The sequence below is a fragment of the Esox lucius genome, chromosome 18 (genome assembly GCF_011004845.1).
Source record: "Esox lucius isolate fEsoLuc1 chromosome 18, fEsoLuc1.pri, whole genome shotgun sequence".
NCBI lineage: Eukaryota > Metazoa > Chordata > Actinopteri > Esociformes > Esocidae > Esox > Esox lucius.
In genome coordinates this window covers 25616583-25640595 of record NC_047586.1, presented here as the reverse complement: position 1 = coordinate 25640595, position 24013 = coordinate 25616583, and the positions used below count along the sequence as shown (strand labels likewise).

General features: G+C 43.4%; 1 protein-coding gene across 5 annotated transcripts in view; it reads left to right on the top strand.

The window, feature by feature from the left end:
* Positions 1 to 24013, top strand: part of fndc1 (fibronectin type III domain containing 1) — a 69281-nt gene that overhangs the window by 37002 nt on the left and 8266 nt on the right. For all 5 annotated transcript variants that reach the window (XM_020056507.2, XM_013138453.3, XM_020056506.2 and 2 more), the window contains 4 exons: positions 751 to 924; positions 5593 to 5829; positions 10950 to 11058; positions 15151 to 15230. In XM_020056507.2, the coding sequence (XP_019912066.2) occupies positions 751 to 924; positions 5593 to 5829; positions 10950 to 11058; positions 15151 to 15230 (600 nt within the window). The remainder of the gene's footprint in view (positions 1 to 750; positions 925 to 5592; positions 5830 to 10949; positions 11059 to 15150; positions 15231 to 24013) is intronic.

Sequence of the window (24013 nt, the reverse complement as noted above, 5' to 3'; positions counted from 1 at the left end):
GCCAACTCGACTCAACCTCTACAGTGAACTACATTACTAACTCAAAGAAAATGTCCTGGCTCGCTCTGCTCCAGTGTTCTGTTCTGTGATGTTGCGGCATGTGATGACTAGAAGTTATATCATGGCATGTTATGGTATACTGTTAACGCATGGTTTCAGTGAATAGGCGAACTATGGCAATGTTTTTTAGGTGTGCATGTGCTGGGAGGTTATACAGTAGCTCAAGTGCCATAAGAAAACATCCTGTGTTTGCAGAAAGTCCTATTATCTTGCTATAGGAAGAGCATGTAGAACAAATTGCATCGCAATACATCATGTTTTTTGCTCAAAGCTTTGTGGGAAGCACATGTCATGCAGAGATTCGTTGGCACTCCATAGGCCAGATTTACTGGTGCTGCTGGAAGTAACTAATTGATTACATTGACGTAATCCTTTTTTAGGCTCAGAACAATGAACATTGCAGTAATCAACAGCAAAAAGTGCATCATGTTCAAAAGACACTGCCCCAGGAATGGAAAAATATGTGCAGCAAAACATTACACAAGAAGAAGGTGGAATACCAAATGAACAAAAATGACAGGGTAATTTCGAGTGAGACCCCACTAATTTCATGACTTTGTCTGCTTATTACACAGCAATTCCAATGTCTAGTGCCACATAGCAAAAACTGTCACGGATTTTGATTAAATCCAATGATGTTTGGATTTAGTTTGTGCCGTTCATGCCTTCTTCACATTTGCTATTTTTTAGATGAGTTGGTGTGGCAGACCACCCTGCCCTCTACAACGTCCTCCACCCTGCCCCCCATGACCACAACCCCAACCACCACCACAACTGCCCCCCCAACTCCTGAACCAGAGGCCAGGTCCTTCAACAACAGCCCTTCCAATGAGTTTGACCTCACCGGGAAGAAACGCTTTACAGGTATGCCTTATGCCTAAGAAGAAAGTGATGTATTAACTGTGCAAGTGAGCATCAATGTGCGCCAATGTACATTTGTGTGTGTGCGCGCGCACAATAAACTAACAAAACATACCAATGCAGCTATTTCAGTGCCACTGTTAAAGCGCTTAACCATGTCATTCTGAGATGTAGACTTCATGGCGTTGAGCTTAAACTTGTCATCACTCAGGTCTGGTTTAATATCATTATCTACAGTGTAGTTTGATGGATCAGTATTTAAAATAAGCTTAACCTCTTCAGGAATGATACTTTTTATAATTGACTGAACAACTTTTATTTCAGCAGTGTCCTCAGTAATGACATTACACTTGTTTCTGTGCGGTCCCTTGAGGTGCCTGTTTTTTCACTCTTAGGAACAGTGCTTATTCAGACATCCATTTGAGTCATAAGTGTTGTAGTGTTTGATCAGGAGCGTGCTCGCATTCTAAGTTGCTGCATGTGTGAGTGTGCGTCATTCCACCACGTTTTTCTCAAACCCATGAATAATGATGACCATTTTGGTTGCCGTTCTGTTTTCATTTCACAGGAGAGAAATTAACTCTGGCTCTCTATCTTGGCCTATTCAGTCGCACATCATAAATCCAAAGTTTGACTAACTTGTATATTTACATGATTACGCCTGGGCCAAGAAAATCCCTGTTAGGTGAGGGTGTTCAATTGTTGCATTTGGTCTGGCAGATTGCATTATTAGGGATGCTGTAACTTATGGATAACCTAAAATTACCTCACTCTCTTTTGACCCCTCTGTGACTCTCTCCAACAAAGTTTAATCGTGGTCCCATTGCTTGCAGGGTTTTGTTACATCCCAACATTAACAAAGCTGATTAAATGTGACCCCTTGTCTAGATTGAAAAGTTTGATTTGTTGATTATTGGAAATGAGTTAGAGTTTGTCCTGGGCTGAGTAAAAGGCTCAGACTAGGTCCTAGCCAATCCAACAAACCTCTGTGAATGTCTCGGTGTAGATAATCATTTGGAGCAGGTCTGTATGTTAAGTGTCAGTATGTGACAATCTGAGATTTGGAGACAACAAATTTGCCAGGACAAAATGGTCACACTTCAGGCTTTTACAGTGCTTTTAAATCTCACATGTGTTTTAAGAGCCAGGGTCTTGAGTACATGGATGTGAGCAAACTGTCCTGACGCGTCATGGCCACGGGTGATCACGGATATACAGGAAGCTGTGGTTTCAGCCGAGGCCAGCAAGTGTTCTTAAGGGTCCTGCTGTCTATTTGCCACTTTAATATGTTAGCTTTGGCCTCCACCATTGTTTCTGTGTGTTCCATCCATATCCACTATTCAAGGTGGAATAACAGACTGAAAAATAAATCACACCGAACAGGAATAAAAACATCACCTCAATCACGCTCTCCTTTCCTTCTCCTGCCTCTGCTAAGAGAGGCTGTTGTTGGTGGTTCTAACGATTATGCGTGGCCTAAGTTCTTGCTGAGTTAGAGAGCGACAGTTCAATTTCTCAATTAACTGTGCTGGCATCGCAAGGTTGGACAGTACCCTAATCGACATGTCCCAGTAACAGCTGTGTAAGCTTGAATTTTGTCAGACCTCAGATGTGGAATGTATCAAGATCATAGGACTGAAGCAGGGCTACTGGTTAGCCAGCACCACCAATTGGAACTCCGTTCCAGTGGTTTGGTTGGTTCATGATGCTTGCAACAGAGGTATGTATACTGAATGCCATAGGCCTATGTGCTGACAGATTTGGATGAAAATCTGCAGAATAGACTTTTTAGAACAATGTTATTGCAAGCATGATGTTTGACCATCACTGGCCTCCAATCCAGGTCATGACATTTTGGGACGACCATGTGCCCAGAGGTTGGCGAGGGCATGGCAAACTCATCTGAAGCTCATCATGTCCATTAAACAAAAAGACGGAATCAAAAAAGAATCACAATAACAGAGAAATAATCTAGAACTTGCTGATGTAAGCAGTGAAAAGAGGTCCCTTGAGGGTCAGACATCCTCTCTCATATTTATTAGTTTAATGTATCCAGTTCAACACAGCAGCCAGCTTTCTGACATCTACCATACCTCTGCACAAAGGTTTATTTCTCTCAATCTCTCATTCTGTCTCTCTCTTTTTCTCTGTCTGTCTTAGACTCAGGTAGACCTGTTTATCAAAGGGTTGGTCAAGCCACTCAAAGAGCTGAGAATGCAGAATAGGTAACTGTATGAACAAACTTACAAACATTTAGCAGCAGCCAAATGTGCATTGGGTTCCTGGGTACAGACATACACATACAATGCTGTGCAAGTCTCAGACCACCTGAGAAAATTGCTTAGAGCCATTTGTCTAAACAGTAAGTGTTTATTTGTTTGAAGAAACATTGTATAACATCGAAGTAAACACAAAGAAACAAGAATACAATGAAAAGTAAAAAAAAAAAAAAACAGTCTGTATTTTGTGGAGCCTACCTTAGAATGGAAAATTTGAGGAATTAGCTTTGGTAGACTGTAATTCTTTTAAGTAGTCCTGTGGTAAGTTCTTTCAAGGTTTTTGCAGGATTTGCCGTAACTCTTGCTTTGACTTTTGGCTGCTTTTTGTTCTTTTCCCTGTCCAAGATATCCCACACAGCTTCAATTATGTTGAGGTCAGTGCTCTCAGGTGGCCAATCTAATATTATGAGTGTTCCATCTGCAGAATTCCATCTTAATCGCAAAGTGTTTGGGGGTCATTATTCTGTTGAAAGATAGGGTATTGCCAATCAGTCAGAATGGCCATCCAAGGAAGAGAGCTTTTGGACATTTGGTCATTTTTGCTAAATTTATATTTTTATCTCCTTTTTACTTTTTTTTATTGCCAAATTTGTATTGATTATGTGTTTGTGGATGATGTGTTTGTTTTCCCTCCATATTTTGTGGCAAAAACAAAAAGCTTTTTGACGGTTGCTAGTGATTATTCCGATTTTTGGTTTGTTTCCATGGTTTTTGACCCTATGCATTGACTACTCCACATGGCATGGTGAAGAGACAATCTCAGTTAGTCACAGTCAGCAGGGATGGCAAGGCACCAGTGAGACACCTTAAAAAGCCTGCGTAATGAATACTTACTCATCTCCCTTGTCGTCCACATACTCAAGCCTTGTGGTTCCCTCTTGACTGTCCTTCTATCGTTTGGAAGCTTTAACAACTGAAAACCCAGAATATTGTAGTCTAGACCTACTCAATCATAGTCATTTTTATTATTTTGTTTAGATTTTTCAAGCACTTTGAGATTCTTTCTGCAATAAAAAGGTCTGTAGATGTTAAATAAATTATTATTATAGTTATTATTAGATGACTCTGCCTGATGTTGAGCAAGCACATCACTGGATTTCCTTCTGTCCCTCAAGTGAGTGAGTTTTAAGTACAGTTCTTTAGATGCAGTTCGCTGCTTTCAACTTGTTTTCTGTCTTCAACTTGCCCAGTTTCTTAATTTTTTTTTTTACATTACCTCTAGCCATCTCAGAAGATATCTATTATCTTTGTAACTTTCATTGCATTATTGTATTTTTTATTTCAATGTTATGTTGTATTGTTATGAGCAAATAAATAGTTACTGCCCAGATTAAAAGCTTCAAACCATTTAAACAATGGCATAAGCCTTTTCCACAGTTATCTGAAGGTTTGTACAGAGCTTATGATGTATGTCAGTAGAGTGTTGAAAGGGGAGTGTACTATAAGTTAGCAGCAGCATTAGCTACATCTGCTTCCTCTGAATGTAGATCTAAAGGCAGATTTAGATAGATTATTGAAGACATATTTTAAGATCTACAAAAAAGATACCAGGTGGGAAAAGATGTGCGTAATAACATACAGGCACAGGCACACCAGTGAATGTGAAGAATGTATTCCTGTTAGATTTGTGCCTATAAGTAAAACAGTATTGTATCATGGTAAAATGCTCTCAACTTTACTGTGTTCAAAAACAATGGCTGAAAATATGGATAATTCAGTCGCACAAACAATCTCTCTTAGAGCAGTTTAGTTCAGTCTCAGAGTAATGTCCAACTGAGCCAACGTGCATTTACCATGAACGCTGAAACTTTCCATTTGCATGTCAGTCCCACTTTAATGCTGATCTTAACTAAGCCATAGAAGCCAATGAGGACAGAGACCTGTCGGCATGGGACTACACTACAGTTGTCTGTCTCAAGTCTAGCCAATTTCTCATTCCCATCGGCAGCCCAGTCAGACTGGGAATTCTGACCACAGCTGTGGATCCAGCTGGCTCTAGTTCCAACAGACAGAAAGAATGAAAGACAGACAGACAGTAGGGATGAGACTAGATGTCTCTCATGACCTGTTACCCAGCAAAAACAGGACGTCCTAAAGACGTCAAGACATGACATTGCGGACAGTCCTAATGACATTTTTGGTTGCAGTGTTACTACAAAAAATCACTTATTCTGATATATTGAAGGGACTCCAAAGAAGTAGCATATATTTAAATACTCCCGTTTACTGTCTACCAGCAGATGTTACAAGATTGCCTTCTAATAATTTGAGTGTTTGGGGAAAAGTCCAACAAAAACCTAAGCTATTCTTGGTATAGCTTAGGTTATATAAACATCAATATTAAACATTTTTAAATAACCACACCTCCCATCGCTGGTTTCCCTCCCTCCAGCTCCATATGTGAACTTCATCAAGAAGGACCCAGGTGCTCCATGCTCGCTGACCGAGGCTCTGGAATACCTACAAGTGGACATCCTGGAAAGCCTGATGAGTAAAGACAGCCTGACCAGCAATCAGAAACAACCGCCCAAGAACAAGCCCCACAACATTACTGTGGTCGCCATGGAAGGCTGTCACTCATTCGTCATTCTGGATTGGGCCATCCCACTGAAGGACGACATGGTGTCTGGTAAGTGGATTGCAATATCCCATAGTGTGACTAGCAGGATTGGTCACATATTACTGTAGACGTAACATGCTCTACACAGTCCATTTTACGAGGATTATGTTGAAACATAATCGTGCAAATACACATTGGTGCGCAGTTTGAAAATATTTGAATTATTATGTATTTTTATTTTTATTGTTTGCTTGATGTGCTTTGACGAAATGTCTTGCATTGAACTATTTATGAAGTACCTTTTATTCTTATTATGAAATAACCTCACAAAAAGATTCTGGGTACTGTATAAAAATGAACAATTGTAATAGGTCAGCAGACAGAATAACTCAATGCTGATTTTGCCAGACCCCAGTGTTTTACACATCATTAATATAATTCTGACTTGTGTAAATACTTAACTCCAACGCAGCCCAGGCCATGGGTTCAACAACAGAGTGATTCTTATCTAGAGAGAGACAGAAATCTGTTGTGTTGTGAGATTTACTTGTGGACAGTATTCAGGTCAGAGGCAGGGGTTCAGACAGCCCCAGAGATGCTGTGTATTGCCTTTGGCGGTACAACAGAAGCATCTAGTCTTGTTGTGGACTGGGCCAATTTCTGATTTCTAAAACAGATAGATGCTTTACTATCGCAGACCCTCAGCAATCTTTCTTTCCATCTCTCTTTCCTAGTATCTTGCTCCCAAAGTCTCTGTAGTTTTCTTTCTCTGCATCCATTCCTCCCTTTCTCTTTCTTGCTCCCTTCATTACTCCATGTCTTCCAGCCCAACATCACTTGCACTGTCCAATGGTGGTTTTCCAGATGCTGTAACTTGTGGCACATATCCTTAACCCTCCTGTTCCTACAGTTAATTGATGTTGTTTTGTGTAATTTCCTCTGTATCCCCTTTCCCTCCATCTCTCCACATTCCCCTCTCACTTTATTTCCTATCTATCTCTCTTTTTCTCATGTAGTTTTCCAGATGTGTTACATGTGTGGCTCTCATTCATGTTGTTTGTAATTTTCTCTCAAGCATGATCACTAGATTATTTGTTAGCATCTTCTACAGATGCTCTTGTCTTTCATAATTTGTCAGAAACATGAACAGAGGACTGAGGAATGAAAAACAGCATCGGCAGGGGTGACAAACAAGGAGGGAGAAAGGAAGAAGAGAAAGAAAAAGTGACAGGTTGCAACAGCACTTCAGGTTTCCCACTTCTGGTTTACCAAATACAGTGAGAGAGAAAACGTGAAAGAGAATGGCCAGTAGATTCAGGGGCCGCTGCCAACAGTTCACATATACAGTGGATGTATATGGAAGTGTACACACCCCTGTTGAAAAGGCCAGGTTCTTGTGATGTAAAAGAATGAGACAAAGATAAATCATGTCAGAACATTTCCCCCTTTAATGTGGCCTATAAACATGAACAATTCAATTGAAAAACAAACTGAAATCTTTGAGGGGGAAAAAAAACTCACAATAACCTGGTTGCATAAGTGTGCACACCCTTAAACTAATACTAATACTTATTTTATTACAGCACTCAGTCTTTTTGGGTAGTAGTCTATTAGCATGGCACGTCTTGACGTGGCAATATTTGCCCACTCTTCTTTGCAAAAGCTCTCCAAATCTGCCAGATTGCAAGGACATCACCTGTACACAGCCCTCTTCAGATCACCCCACATATGTTCAAATGGATTCAGTCGGAAAAGGGTGGCTTGCCCACTTCAGGTTGGTGAAGAGCGCTTGCCTCAAGTGGAGGAGTTTAACCCTTGGTAGCCTATGGGGCTTTCGGCCGGATTTCACTACTGGGACATTTTGGGTCCTAGATTCATTTCTGTAACAGATACAACCTATTATGATGTATCCTGGTAATAGCAACCCCTCTGGCTACAATAAAAACACATAAAAACAGACTTCTGGGTCACTATTTATAAAACTCATCTGTTTGAAAGGCAAAAAAAAAAATTCTGAAAACATTTCTGCCATTCAGCATTAAGATTTTTTTTTGAAAGCATTATGAGATTTTGTGTCAATGGTATTTCCTCATACTTTCATGCCTTTACTACCAAATTACACTGTAATTGGGTTGAAAATAATGAAATAATTATATAATAGAAGGTAAAAAATATAGGCACCCCCAAAAATGTGGTTCTTCAACCTAGAAATGAAACACTATAACATGAAAGATAATAACCCAATATAACGGTTCCTTTAGTTTAATGACACAAAACGGCCAGCAGGTGGCAGCACTAGATTGCTAGTTACGTTTGGACTTATATATTTTATAAACTCAGAAAAATTACCAACTTCTTCCCAAAAACTCAAGAACATCCCCATACTATTTTGACTAAATATTATTTTTTATATCTTATATATAATACAAACGATGTATTATGGTTCAAAACATCTTATATAGTGATGTACACGCTTGTAATATTCATAGTAGTGTACAAATGAGCCTTTCTAAGATGCATTGGCAATGTCATTGCCTGGTGAAAGGTTCTCATAGCAACCCAAACTATACAACTATACAACCCATATTATACACGGACAACCCCAATTATACACGGAACGCTTCAGGAAAGTGGCTACAAATAATATACCATTGGAATCGGACGATTATGGCAAATCAATTTTTCGATAAATCTAATATTTATGCAAATGAGCACTGTCCGCGATATCGCGGACGTCGACCATGGATGGTTAAGTATCTAGGGGTCTTGTTCACGAGTGAGGGAAGGATGGAACGGGAGATTGACAGACTGATCGGTGCAGCTTCTGCAGTAATGCGGTCGATGTATCAGTCTGTCGTGTTGAAGAAAGAGCTAAGCCGTAAGGCGAAGCTCTCGATTTACCGGTCAATCTACGTTCCTACTCTCACCTATGGTCATGAGCTTTGGGTCATGACCGAAAGGACAAGATCCCGGATTCAGGCGGCCGAAATGAGCTTTCTCCGTAGGGTGGCTGGGCAATCCCTTAGAGATGCTCGGTCACCCGGGAGGAGCTCGGAGTAGAGCCGCTGCTCCTCCACATCGAGAGGGGTCAGCTGAGGTGGCTTTGGCATCTGTTTCGGATGCCTCCGGAACGCCTTCCTGGGAGGGTGTTCCGGTCCCGTCCCACCGGGAGGAGACCCCGGGGAAGACCTAGGACACGCTGGAGGGACTATGTCTCCCGGCTGGCCTGGGAACGCCTCGGTGTCCCCCCGGAAGAGCTGGAGGAAGTGTCTGGGGAGAGGGATGTCTGGGCATCTCTGCTTAGACTGCTGCCCCCGCGACCCGGCCCCGGATGAAGCGGAAGAAGATGAATGAATGAATGAATGAATGGATTCAGGTCTGAGCTCTGGCTGGGCCATTCCAAAAGGTTAATCTTCTTCTGATGAAGCCATGCTTTTGTGGATTTGGATGTGTGCTTTGGGTCGTTGTCATGCTGAAAGGTGAACTTCCTCTTTATCTTCAGCTTTCCAATGGACGCCTGAAGGTTTTTGCCAAAATTGCCTGGTATTTGGAACTGTTCATAATTCCCTCCACCCTGACTAAGGCCCGGGTTCCAGTTGAAAAAAAACAGCCCCAAAGCATGATGCTGCCACCACCATGCTTCACTGTGGGTATGGTGTTCTTTGGGCGATGTGCAGTGTTGTTTTTGCGCCAAACATACCTTTTGGAATCATGGCCAAAAAGTTCAACCTTTCATCAGACTATAACACATTTCCCCATATGCTTTTGGGAGACTTGATGTTTGTTTTTCAAACTTAAGCCGGGCTTGGATGTTTTTCTTTGTAAGAAAAGGCTACCGTCTTGCCACCCTACCCCATAGCCCATTAATATGAAGAGTACAGGAGATTGTTGTCACATGTACTACACAGCCAGTACTTGCCAGAAATTCCTGCAGTTCCGGTAATGTTGCTGTAGGCCTCTTGGAAGCCTCCCTGACCAGTTTTCTTCTCGTCTTTTCATCAATTTATGAGGGACGTCCAGTTCTTGGTAATGTCTCTGTTGTGCCATATTTTCTCCACTTCATGATTACTTTCTTCACTGTATTCCATGGTATATCAAATGCTTTGGAAATTCTTTGGTACCCTTCTCCTGACTGATATCTTTCAACAATGAGATCCCTCTGATGCTTTGGAAGCTCTCTGCACACCATAGCTTTTGCTCTGAGAAGCAACTCAGAAAGGAAAATTCAACAGCTGAACTTTATTTTTGATTAATCAGAGTCACTTTAAATTATGGCAGGTGTGTAATGACTTCTATTTAACATGAGTTTGAATGTGATTGGTTAATTCTGAACACAGCCATATCCCCAGTTAAAAGAGGGTGTGCACACTTCTGCAACCAGGTTATTGTAAAGGTTTTTATTTTTCGTTTTTCACCATCAAAGATTTCAGTTTGTTTTTCAATTGAATTGTTCACTTTATAGGTCACATTAAAAGTGAAAAAAGTTCTGACATGATTTATCTTTGTCTCATTCTTTTACATCACAAAAACCTGGCATTTTAACAGGGGTGTGTAGACTTTTTATATCCATTGTATGCTGCAGTAGGAATGAAACTCTGGCCCACTACTCTATTAGTGAAAAGTGTCCTCTAACTTTCCTCACTGCCTCTATCAAATAAAGCATTACAAATGCCAAGAGATATGTATTAAAAAAGTAAGAAGAAAGCACACAATTATCTCTTTTGTATTAGTCCTCATCCTCTTCTCCTCCTCGAGCCAGCTGTGTTGGCATGTCTCCAAGAGAAATATTAGGCCTATAAACATTGAAAAGGAACACATCTTGGCAGGAGGTGGGACACTCCCTGGCAGAGTGGCATGATCTGAGCTTTGTCTGACCTTAGGACTCACCCTAGGGATTTATGGAGGATTACCTTCCATGTGTGAGAGATGAGAGGCAAAACAAAAGGCTGGCTCTGTATGGGTTATGGTTGGCTGATCTACAATGTATTGGGTTGTTTGAAGTCTAAAACCACTGAAAAGCAAATCTTTCCAGTCAGGCCACTTTTACTTTTTGCTAACCATCAAATCTTACATGGGCACCTCTTTCTTTTTTTTCTCAAATGTAAAAATGCTTTATTTTTTTCATTTCTAATCTGTAACCTCTGGAGAACTTTCCCACTTGAACCTATCCATGTGTGTGACCCATACAGGCTACATGGTTCACAGCGCCTCCTACGATGATGTGCTTAACAACCGGTGGTCCTCTAGCACATCCAGCGGCACACACCTGGCTGTTGAAAACCTCAAACCCAACTCCAGGTGAGAAACGCGGTGTAGATTTGTGTGTGTGAAATGTCCAAGTGGCTGGCTATAAAACACACAGGAATGTAATAACAGCAGACATAGTGGAACAGAGTAGAATGTAGTTGCAGTAGACATCACAAGCACAAGCACACACACGCTCACACTCACAGATATGAAAAACAAAGCTTCATTGTGATGTAGGTGTTTCAGAAACCATGTGCTATAACAAGCATGCAGAAACATCTTTTTATATGCAAACCCAAGGGTCCGTTGTTACTACTTAAAGTAACTGTTCCTCAAATTTAATAGAAAGGTTGTGTAATTTCAAAATAATGTAATTTCAGAATTAGACACAGCCAACTAAAAACAGTTTTTGGGTCAAATGGAGCACATTGGTCTGTGTAATGTGAATGATATGGAGGTAACAAAATGTAGGTTGCTATTAGGTTCTTAGGTGACTTCACTGAGTCCAAATCAACTATCACAATCTCTCACTTAGTATCTCCTCTTTCTCTCATTTCCCTCTGTTCTTCAATTTTATTTAGTTTAGTAGAAAAAGACTGTTCTACAACCATAAACCACACCTTCCATCTTAAACCACTAACCTTCAAACTTCAAACATACATTCCCCTCCTTAAACCACTCATCCTCAACCTTAAACACTCCATAACTCTGTAACCAGGATTAGCTACCATTACACGTGAGATTAATTTTCACATGCAACAACGAGAGAGAGAGAGATATGCTCTGTTATACATCGGACAACAGTTAATGCAGAGCATGTGTTGAAACATCATGAGCGGGAAACCTGACCAGCCATGGCTTGTGGCTGGGTAACGGGCAGACAAACACTCATGCACTCACACAGCTCTGGGTGATATGATTCGTGTGTGTATCTTAAAATGTGAGAATCCAACGAAAACAGAACAACGTACCTAAGGGAAACAAGGTGTCTGGCAGGTGGTTAGTTAGCTTTTCCAAAAATCTGTAAAGCTTTCCCTCTATGGCACCCGCTCTGCTACACACAGTACCCAAAATTACGCTTGGTCAGGAAGATAGGTTCATGGGATGTACAGACATTTCCTTTACGTCTGGTAGCCAGACCTGAGTGAACAATTGAGACCCAAGCATTAGCCATGCCCCAACAGACACATGTCGGCCTAAACAGATGAGTACGATTTGTATCTGACACACACACACACACGGTCAGGTGTCGTACGACAACTCCACACACTTGATAAGTGCTGATCAATGGTCAGTGCACACATAAACACTAATGTTTTTAATTTGCTACATTTGTAATATAGAGGTATACTGAGCTTGCGCCATGCTTTACACAGTATTATCACTTTCAGATAGGAATTGTTTTCATGTTCCCTTTTCATATGGAAAAATGTTTACCCCATTTTTGTTATTATGAGCATTCTTTATAGCCATTGCTGTACACAGGAAATCTATTCAGTGATGTAACCTAGTGTTGTGGAACCATCTTTAGGATCATTACATTTAGTTCATTTCCCGAAATAACCCAATGTAAAACAATAAATCTGTCATTTGAATATTGATGTTATGAAAATTATTTGATGAGAAAGTCATAGCGTGCCATTTTACATCAAGCTACCAAGTTTCAGAGGTGTGATCCTTGAATGACGCGACAACCTTTCTCAAACTAATTTGTATCATTTATTGCTGTTACTATGTGCAGTTTGCACCCTTGTGAAAGAAATGAATAAAAAACAACTGAAATATCCATGTTTTTAAAAGTAAGTCCAGTAGCCATAGGGGAGAGCGGGGTGAATTGAGCCAGTTTTTACTTGAGTCGGCTTTAAAGTGAAGGCATGACAGTAATGTCTCCAACTTCAATATGTACATATATTTCATGATATGGTGCACCCCTGGGAATTATCACTTCGGATCTAAAATAGTTTTCAAAACAAAGTGATCTCTTGGCTCAACTTGCCCCCAATGAGGGGTAAGTTGAGCCTAGGGAGAGGATAAGTTGAGCCATATAGGGATAAATTGTGACATTGATTATGTTGAAGTAAAAATTTACATTTTCACCTCATATAGTCTAATGCAGACAGATTATTGTCCCCATCATCATTCAAGTCATCTTCTGAACTGTCATAGTCAGTGGTGTCATTAAGCAAAATATTTATGTTACTTTCCTCTGAGCTACTGTAGATATGTGTTTTCTTCTTGGTTTATTTTCACCCTTTCAGGGCCTTTTTCTTCTCTTTTTCAGTCTTTTTATTTTCTCTGTCATTGTGTGCATTTCCAGCACTAGCTTTTCTGATGCGTTGGTCAAGATTTTTGTTTTTACTTTCTTCCTTTTCATTCTAGGTTTAATTGCTGTGGCTTTAGGGGAGGGAAGTATGTTTCCTGGAGACACATACCCCAAATGGGCAGGAGAACCAGTAGCATCACTTATGGACAAGTGTTTTAAGATTCATGAGTCTGTTTAATGGTTCAGGCTGGGTCAGGAATCAGGACTCATGGTATGGGTTGATGGTACGGGAGGTCATTGGCTCAAATTACACCAACCCTTTTGGCTCAAATTACCCCATCCCAACCATTTCAACAAACTTGTATCATCCATCAGTTTAGAGCTAAAGTCATGCTAACAGTATAGCCTCATGTTGTAACTTTCTAAAGCTCTAACACGTGGGAGATTTTTTTTTTACTTGTTTAGACACAAGAATATTGACTCCTTGAACATAAAAAAATCTATTGGTTTTTTAACTTAAATGTGTTTACCACTCATTCCATGTGCCTCTCTCCATCATAGGGTGAATAAAGTGGATGACTCTTCAAAGATCATTGGTCACATGACCAATTTTGTCTATGCTGGCCTAGAAAAAGGGGAGGCTCAACTAACCCCACAGGCTCAAATCACCCCGTTCTCCCCTATAGGGGGAATATATGTGTTTCAATATATGTGTTGCTTGCTCCTCAGGGTGATCAAATTAAGAATCTGCTTCTGTAGACACACACACACAGACTACACACCAATCTTACATCGGCTGAACAACAAGCCCAAGAATTCTGCTAGCTAAACAACCAAATCTCAGGAAGCAATCTTATATGTGTGACATTTTATTTTACATCAGAGAACTGCATTTTACAATGATTAGTCACTGGTTGAAGAAGTGGTGCTGTTGAGCCAAAACAGGCCCCTGAAAATGATCTACTACTGTATCTCATCTATGTACTGATATGTGCCCCATGTAATCAAAACCACTTGCTTTACACCACCTACCCAAAGTGAGAGGTTTCAAGAAAGATTGTGTTATATGCATTTTTCACAGAATGCATCCTTATGTTACATCTAGATCTGAAAAACAGTGTTTTTCATTTTTTTCACTGTATTTTTTCACTCCCTTTCCTTTCCTTTGCCCTCTTATTACTTTTCCTTTATGATATTTTGCTCAGAGTTTCCAAGAGGCCCAAGTGATTGGATCCAGGCTGGCAGACTTTACATCGTTAGAGGGTTTAGGTGGAAATTAGCGGACCGTGAAGTTACTGTTCGTAACCCTACAGCAGAGCGAGAACACATTCTCGTGTACACACACACACACACACATTTACCCACGGTATGGAAAAGATTGCAAACCCTCCAAACCTTGTCTCAGTGTTGTTTTGATTCAGAGGGATTGAATAATTCCTTCCCTTTCCAGAATGTATTTAAAACACACTGAGACTAAAATGAAGTGAGCTCAGACCTCATGTCTGCCAAGATGGACATCATGTCGTCAAAAAAAACTCAGTGTGAAATTGCTGCTGAAAGGACCCCCCCCTCCATTTCTCTCCTTCATTCCCCCTTTCAAGCTACCTAGCATTCTTCCTCTCAACTTCTTCCTCTCCCCCCTTATCACATTTCAACCGTTGCCACATTTTGCAGCACTCTGCTCACTTTAGATTCATAATAACAAATTTTTTTCTTAAAAAAGAACCTCTCCTCTCTGATGGGGCAGGAGTTGAGTGCAGCCATCTGCTCTATTGATTAAGGTCAAAACACCTTCCACGTGGCAACAAATCTGGCTAAATAACTATTTATGGATATCTCTTTCACATGCACCGTTTTTTTCTGGGTTTCTTTGACCTCAGGTACTACTTCAAAGTCCAGGCAAAGAATGTGTTTGGCCTTGGACCGCTCAGCGACACACTCACCTATGTCACTGAATCAGGTTTGTATAAGTGGTAGGTGAGATTGTCCAACACTGACCTAGGATCAGTTTCACTTTGTGTCCACAAATGGTTATGCTTAGCAGATTTTGATTAGGTCTTCACTAAAGCAACGCCTACCGCTGTAGGATCTTAAGGATGCATTGTAAAGTTTTTGTATATTTTCAGACAGTAGTATTGTAAATGGTTCTCATTAGTTAAAACTGGTTTTTGTTTTTGGTATAATATGTAATTTATGTACTACCTTAGTCTTCAATCCTCTCCTTAGGATTTAATATCACAGTTTATATACACTCACCTAAAGGATTATTAGGAACACCTGTACAATTTCTCATTAATACAATTATCTAATCAACCAATCACATGGAAGTTGCTTCAATGCATTTAGGGGTGTGGCCCTGGTCAAGACAATCTCCTGAACTCCAAACTGAATGTCAGAATGGGAAAGAAAGGTGATTGAAGCAATTTTGAGCGTGGCATGGTTGTTGGTGCCAGACGGGCCGGTCTGAGTATTTCTGGGATCTTCACGCACAACCATTTCTAGGGTTTACAAAGAATGGTGTGATAAGGGAAAAACATCCAGTATGCGGCAGTCCTGTGGGCGAAAATGCCTTGTTGATGCTAGAGGTCAGAGGAGAATGGGCCGACTGATTCAAGCTGATAAAAGAGCAACTTTGACTGAAATAACCACTCGTTACAACCGAGGTATGCAGCAAAGCATTTGTGAAGCCACAACACGCACAACCTTGAGGCGGATGGGCTACAACAGCAGAGGACCCCACCGGGTACAACTCATCTCCACTACAAATAGGAAAAGAGGCTCCTTAACGTGGAACTGCCACCTTAACGTGGTGGAGGGGTTTGTGTACCCAAGTGACCCTAGGAGCTATGTTGTCTGGGGCTATATGCCCCTGGTAGGGTCTCCCAAGGCAAACAGGTCTTAGGCGACGGGTCAGACTAAGAGCGGTTCAAACCCCCCTTAATGATGAATAAAATTATGAGCACCGTGACGTCGCCCGGTATGGCGCAGCCGGGGCCCCACCCTGGAGCCAGGCCCGGGGTTGGGGCTCGTATGCGAGCGCCTGGTGGCCGGGCCTTCCCCCATGGGGCCCGGCCGGGCTCAGCCCGAACGGGCGACGTGGGGCCGCCCTCCCGTGGGCTCACCACCCACAGGAGGGACCATAAGGGGCCGGTGCGAAGAGGATCGGGTGGCGGTCGAAGGCAGGGGCCTAGACAACCTGATCTCTGGACACGGAAACTAGCTCTAGGGACGTGGAATGTCACCTCGCTGGCGGGGAAGGAGCCTGAGTTAGTGCGTGAGGTTGAGAGGTTCCGATTAGAGGTAGTCGGGATCACCTCTACGCACGGCTTGGGCTCTGGAACCACACTCCTTGAGAGAGGATGGACTCTTCACCACTCTGGAGTTGCCCATGGTGAGAGGCGGCGGGCTGGTGTGGGTTTGCTTATAGCTCCCCAGCTCTGCCGCCATGTGTTGGAGTTTACCCCGGTGAACGAGAGGGTCGTTTCCCTGCGCCTACGGGTCGGGTATAGGTCTCTCACTGTTGTTTGACTCTATTGTTCTACTGGGGGACTTCAACGCCCACGTGGGCAACGACAGTGACACCTGGAGGGGCGTGATTGGGAGGAACGGCCCCCCTGATCTGAACCCGAGTGGTGTTCAGTTATTGGACTTCTGTGCTAGTCACAGTTTGTCCATAACGAACACCATGTTCAAGCATAAGGGTGTCCATCAGTGCACGTGGCACCAGGACACCCTAGGCCGCAGGTCGATGATCGACTTTGTTGTCGTCTCATCTGACCTGCGGTCGTATGTCTTGGACACTCGGGTGAAGAGAGGGGCGGAGCTGTCAACTGATCACCACCTGGTGGTGAGTTGGATCCGATGGCGGGGGAGGAAGCTGGACAGACTCGGCAGGCCCAAGTGTACTGTAAGGGTCTGCTGGGAACGTCTGGCCGAGTCTCCTGTCAGAGAGATCTTTAACTCCCACCTCCGGCAGAGCTTCGACTGGATCCCGAGGGAGGCTGGAGATATTGAGTCTGAGTGGACCATGTTCTCCACCGCCATTGTCGAAGCGGCCGCTCGGAGCTGTGGCCGTAAGGTCTCCGGTGCCTGTCGAGGCGGCAATCCCCGAACCCGGTGGTGGACACCGGAAGTAAGGGATGCCGTCAAGCTGAAGAAGGAGTCCTATCAGGCCTGGTTGGCTTGTGGGACTCCTGACGCAGCTGACGGGTACCGACAGGCCAAGCGGGCTGCAGCCCGGGTGGTTGTGGAGGCAAAAACTCGGGCCTGGGAGGAGTTCGGTGAGGCCATGGAGAAGGACTATCAGCTGGCCTCGAAGAGATTCTGGCAAACCATCCGGCGCCTCAGGAGAGGGAACAGTGCCCTACCAACGCTGTTTACAGTAGAGGTGGGCAGCTGTTGACCTCAACTGAGGATGTCGTCGGGCGGTGGAAGGAGTACTTCGAGGATCTCCTCAATCCCGCTGTCACTTCTTCCATTGAGGAAGCAGAGGATGAGGGCTCAGAGGTGGACTCGTCCATCACCCGGGCTGAAGTCACTGAGGTGGTCAAGAAACTCCTCGGTGGCAAGGGACCGGGGGTGGATGAGATCCGCCCTGAGTACCTCAAGTCTCTGGATGTTGTGGGGCTGTCTTGGTTGACACGCCTGTGCAACATCGCGTGGCGGTCGGGGACAGTGCCTCTGGGATGGCAGACCGGGGTGGTGGTCCCTCTTTTTAAGAAGGGGGACCGGAGGGTGTGTTCCAACTATAGGGGGATCACACTTCTCAGCCTCCCCGGGAAAGTCTATGCCAGGGTTCTGGAGAGGAGAATAAGGCCGATAGTAGAACCTCGGATTCAGGAGGAACAGTGTGGTTTTCGTCCGGGCCGTGGAACACTGGACCAGCTCTATACCCTCTACGGGGTGTTGGAAGGTTCATGGGAGTTTGCCCAACCAATCCACATGTGTTTTGTGGATTTGGAGAAGGCTTTCGACTGTGTCCCTCGCGGCATCTTGTGGAGGGTGCTTGGGGAATATGGGGTCCTGGGTCCTTTGCTAAGGGCTGTCAGGTCCCTGTACAACCGAAGCTGGAGCTTGGTCCGCATTGCCGGCAGTAAGTCAGACTTGTTCCCAGTGCATGTTGGACTCCGGCAGGGCTGCCCTTTGTCACCGGTTCTGTTCGTAATTTTTATGGACAGAATTTCTAGGCGCAGCCAGGGGCCGGAGGGTGTCAGGTTTGGGGAACACACAATTTCGTCTCTGCTCTTTGCAGATGATGTTGTCGTGTTGGCCCCTTCTAACCAGGACCTTCAGCATGCACTGGGACGGTTTGCAGCCGAGTGTGAAGCGGTGGGGATGAAAATCAGTACCTCCAAATCCGAGGCCATGGTCCTCAGTCGGAAAAGGGTGGCTTGCCCACTTCAGGTTGGTGGAGAGTGCCTGCCTCAAGTGGATGAGTTTAAGTATCTAGGGGTCTTGTTCACGAGTGAGGGAAGGATGGAACGGGAGATTGACAGACGGATCGGTGCAGCTTCTGCAGTAATGCAGTCGATGTATCGGTCTGTCGTGGTGAAGAAAGAGCTGAGCCGCAAGGCGAAGCTCTCGATTTACCAGTCAATCTACGTTCCTACTCTCACCTATGGTCATGAGCTTTGGGTCATGACCGAAAGGACAAGATCCCGGATACAGGCGGCCGAAATGAGCTTTCTCCGCAGGGTGGCCGGGCGATCCCTTAGAGATAGGGTGAGAAGCTCGGTCACCCGGGAGGAGCTCAGAGTAGAGCCGCTGCTCCTCCACATCGAGAGGGGTCAGCTGAGGTGGCTTGGGCATCTTTTTCGGATGCCTCCAGAACGCCTTCCTGGGAAGGTGTTCCGGTCCCGTCCCACCGGGAGGAGACCCCGGGGAAGACCTAGGACACGCTGGAGGGACTATGTCTCCCGGCTGGCCTGGGAATGCCTCTGTGTCCCCCCGGAAAAGCTAGAGGAAGTGTCTGGGGAGAGGGAAGTCTGGGCATCCCTGCTTAGACTGCTGCCCCCGCGACCCGGCCCCAGATAAGCGGAAGAAGATGGTATGGTATGGCTACAATTTGCACGAGCTCACCAAAATTGGACAGTTGAAGACTGGAAGAATGTTGCCTGGTCTGATGAGTCTCGATTTCTGTTGAGACATTTAGATAGTAGAGTCAGAATTTGGCGTAAACAGAATGAGAGCATGGATCCATCATGCCTTGTTACCACTGTGCAGGCTGGTGGTGGTGGTGTAATGGTGTGGGGGATGTTTTCTTGGCACACTTTAGGCCCCTTAGTGCCAATTGGGCATCGTTTAAATGCCACGGCCTACCTGAGCATTGTTTCTGACCATGTCCATCCCTTTATGACCACCATGTAGTTGTGGCTTTTTCCTGAGACGAACTGCATTGTGGGATTGTTGACGTGCTGTACCCTGCCTGCTGTTACCTACCTGGCTACCTGCCAAACTTTTTCGAATTTACTCGATATAAACTAATTGGTCAAAATTCTATTTTAGAGTTTTACCAACGCAATATTTATCTGTTGACCTCTTACCCAACTTTTCTACACCAGGACTCTTTTTGGACATAATTAACAGAACTACTCACCCCTGAACACCCGAGGCTAAGTATCATTACAATGCCTTTTCACTGTAATTGTTGTAGCAACAACACGGAGGAGAATGTTCGTCTTAAGTTAAAGATAGCAGAGTTAGAGGCTCGGCTTCTGACGCAAATGCCAGGCAAGGATTATGCTAGTGTAGAAATAGAAAAATCTGCGTCAGTGCCACCAGGTAGAAACGATAGTTTTGTTAGCCCCCCGGCACAGCTCCTGCAGCCGGGCAATAACTTTCTCTTGGTCACTGGGAAGAAATGCCGTCGACCAGTTAAACCTGAATCGTTGCTAAACCAACTGAGACTTTGAACAGGTTTTCCCCACTGGAGTCGGAGTCAAGACCCGAGCCGTCTTCGGAGGGGAATGGTCGGCAGGCATGTTCTACCGGTGGACTTGAAAAACTGAAAACTTTAGTCATTGGCGATTCCATCACACGCAGTATTAGACTAAAGAATCAGCCGGCGATCGTACATTGTTTACCGGGGGCAGAGCCACCGACGTAGCCGCAAATCTGGGGTTGGTGCTAGCGAAGTCTAAAACTGGCAAGTATAGAGAGTACAGAGATATTGTTATCCACGTTGGCACCAACGATGTTAGGATGAAACAGTCAGAGGTTACGAAGCAGAACATAGCATCAGCGTGTAAATTAGATAGAAAGATGTGTCGGCATCGAGTAATTGTCTCTGGCCCCCTCCCAGCTAGGGGTGGTGACGAGCTCTACAGCAGACTTGCGCAACTCAATCGCTGGCTGAAAACGGAGTTCTGCCCGTCGCAGGAGGTAGAGTTTGTAGATAACTGGCCTTCTTTTTGGGACTCTCCCAGAAATAGGGCCAGGCCTGATCTGCTGAGGAGCGACGGACTCCATCCTAGCTGGAGTGGTGCTCTTCTTTTGTCTAGGAACATTGACAGGAGTCTCACTCCTATAGCTTTAACATGAGATAGGGTGCAGGTCAGGCTGCAGGCTGTTAGCCAGCCTGCTAGCATAGTGGAGTCTGTCAATAGCATAGCCAGAGTAGTTAGTACAGCTTTACCAATTGCCACTGTGACTCGTTCCAGGCTGAGAAAAGTTAAACAAGGTAGTGCTAACAAAAACAACCTTATTAAGATAAAGCCTTCCTCCACCTCGGTCAAAAATAAAAATAATTGTATCACTTCGCATCTCAAAATGGGACTCCTAAATATTAGATCTCTTGCTCCAAAGGCAGTTGCGGTAAATGAATTAATCTCTGATCATAAACTAGATGCTATTGGTTTATGTGAAACGTGGCTAAAGCCTAAAGAATTCACTGCCTTAAATGAGGCCTCTCCTCCTGGCTATACTAGTGATCATATCCCTCGTGCATCCCGATTAGGAGGGGGTGTCGCTAATATTTATGACAGTAAATATAAACTTACTCTCAAACATATCACAGAGTTTCATTCTTTCGAAGTTTTACTCATGAAAGTTAACCAGGCCGATAATTCATTTTACATAGCTACTATTTATAGGCCCCCCGGGCCATACACATTGTTCCTCAATGAGTTTCCAGAATTCTTGTCTAACCTTGTAGTCATGGCAGATAGTATTCTAATTTTTGGCGATTTCAATATCCATATGGAAAACCCCCATGATCCTCTACATGTCTCAGGTCCAACACATTGCCACAATCATACCTTAGATTTAGTCCTGTCACGAGAAATAGATATTGTAGATCTAATAATTTACCCCCAAAATCCTGGATTATCGGATCACTGTCTTATTACATTTACCGTTAAAACAAGAAATTCACTTGCCCCCCAAACAATGAGTTTCAAAAGCCGTACTATAAATTCTCGGATTACAAATAAATTCCTTGATATTCTTACTAGTTCGCTCTTAAATGACAGAGTAAATAAATCTGTAAACGATCAAATTGAGGATCTAAACTCAATACTGCGAAATACATTAGACATAGTTGCACCACTAAAAACTAAAGAAATACGCAACAAGAAACTTGCTCCTTGGTACACCGACAATACTAGAGCACTTAAGCAAGCCTCCAGAAAATTGGAGCGAAAGTGGCGCTCCACCAAGTTGGAAGTATTTAGACTAGCCTGGATAGACAGTACAGTACAATACCGAAAATCACTCACGTCTGCTCGATCAGCTTATTTCTCCAACCTGATTGAGGCGAACAAAAACAATCCAAAATTTCTCTTTGATACAGTTGCAAAGTTAACAAAAAAGCAAAGCTTAGCAAGTGAAGTGGGTCTTCACTTTTAGTTGTAATGAATACATGAACTACTTTGATGAAAAGATCGTCACCATTAGAAAACAAATAACTGAATCCTTAAATAGTTATGGTCCTAAAAATCTCGGTTGTCCGGAAAATTTCCGGAGCCTCCCTGATCAGGTGTCAATGGGACACTTGAGTTTTTTGATACCGTATCGCTCGACACATTTACAAAATTTGTAATGAGTTCTAAACCCACAAACTCTCAGCTAGACCCGATTCCTACAAAATTACTTAAGGAGTTATTTCCTGTGCTAGGTCAGCCAATGCTGAACATAATAAATTGCTCCCTTTCCTCCGGATGCGTACCAAACTCACTAAAAATTGCGGAAATTAAGCCTCTTCTAAAAAATCTAATCTAGATCCCGACATATTAAACAATTATAGGCCAATATCGAACCTCCCGTTCCTCTCAAAAATCTTAGAAAAATGTGTTTCCCAACAACTGAATGCCTTCCTAAAGACAAAAAACATTTATGAAATATTCCAGTCTGGTTTTAGATCCCATCATAGTACTGAGACTGCACTCGTGAAGGTAACAAATGACCTTCTAATGGCCTCAGACAAAGGTTCCGCATCCGTCCTGTTGCTTCTTGATCTTAGTGCTGCTTTTGACACTATTGATCACTCCCTTCTCTTAGAGAGACTGGAAACCAATATTGGGCTACGTGGACATGTTCTAGCCTGGTTTAAATCTTATTTATCTGAAAGATATCAGTTCGTTAGTGTGGATGGCATATCCTCTGACAAGTCAAAGGTATGCTTTGGAGTTCCTCAAGGCTCAGTTCTGGGCCCATTACTTTTCTCACTATACATGCTCCCTCTGGGCGATGTAATCCGAAATCACAATGTAAACTTTCACTGTTACGCTGATGACACACAGTTATATATTTCAATGAAGCATGGAGAAGCCCCTAAATTAGCTATTTTGGAAGCATGCGTTTCAGATATTAGGAAGTGGATGACAGAGAATTTCTTGCTCTTAAACTCAAATAAAACAGAAATGCTCCTTTTAGGACCCAAAAAACAAATAGCGTTGTTAGCAGATCTCACTGTGAACCTCGACGGCTGCATGGTCGTATCCCAAAAAACTGTAAAAAACCTTGGCGTTACCCTTGACCCTGACCTCTCCTTTGAAGAACATATAAAATATGTCTCAAGAGTTGCTTATTTTCATCTTCGAAACATCGCAAAAATTAGAAACTTCCTATCAAAAACTGATGCAGAAAAATTAATCCATGCTTTCGTTACTTCTAGATTAGATTACTGCAATGCTCTTATCTCTGGTTATCCAGACAAATTAATAAATAAACTTCAATTAGTGCTGCACACAGCTGCTAGAATCCTAACTAGAACAAAAAAATTTGAACACATTACTCCTGTCCTGGCATCCTTACATTGGCTGCCTGTTAGGGTTAGGGCTGATTTAAGGTTTTACTCTTAACCTATAAATCAATACATGGACTTGCTCCTACTTACCTTGCTGAAATGATCCAGCCATATATACCTACACGTAACCTTAGATCGCAAGACGCAGGCCTTTTAATTGTACCTAGAATTTCTAAACAAACAATTGGCGGCAGGGCCTTTTCTCATAGAGCTCCACTCCTGTGGAATGATCTGCCAATTAAGGTTAGAAATGCAAACTCAGTGCAAACTTTCAAGTGTCTACTAAAAACTCATCTCTACAGCACGGTTTATAATTAGGTGTAGCCTGGCCCGGGGGCGTGAAGGTGACCAGTAGGCTTGATACTGTCCACCCTTGCTGTCTTGCCAGGTGGGCTCTCGTCGCCACTGGGATGCCCTCCCTCCAATGCCCTTCGGGGGAAGAGTCACTGGCTTGTTGTTGATTCTCTATTGCGCACTTGTGCAGTTGGGCTGTACGCTAC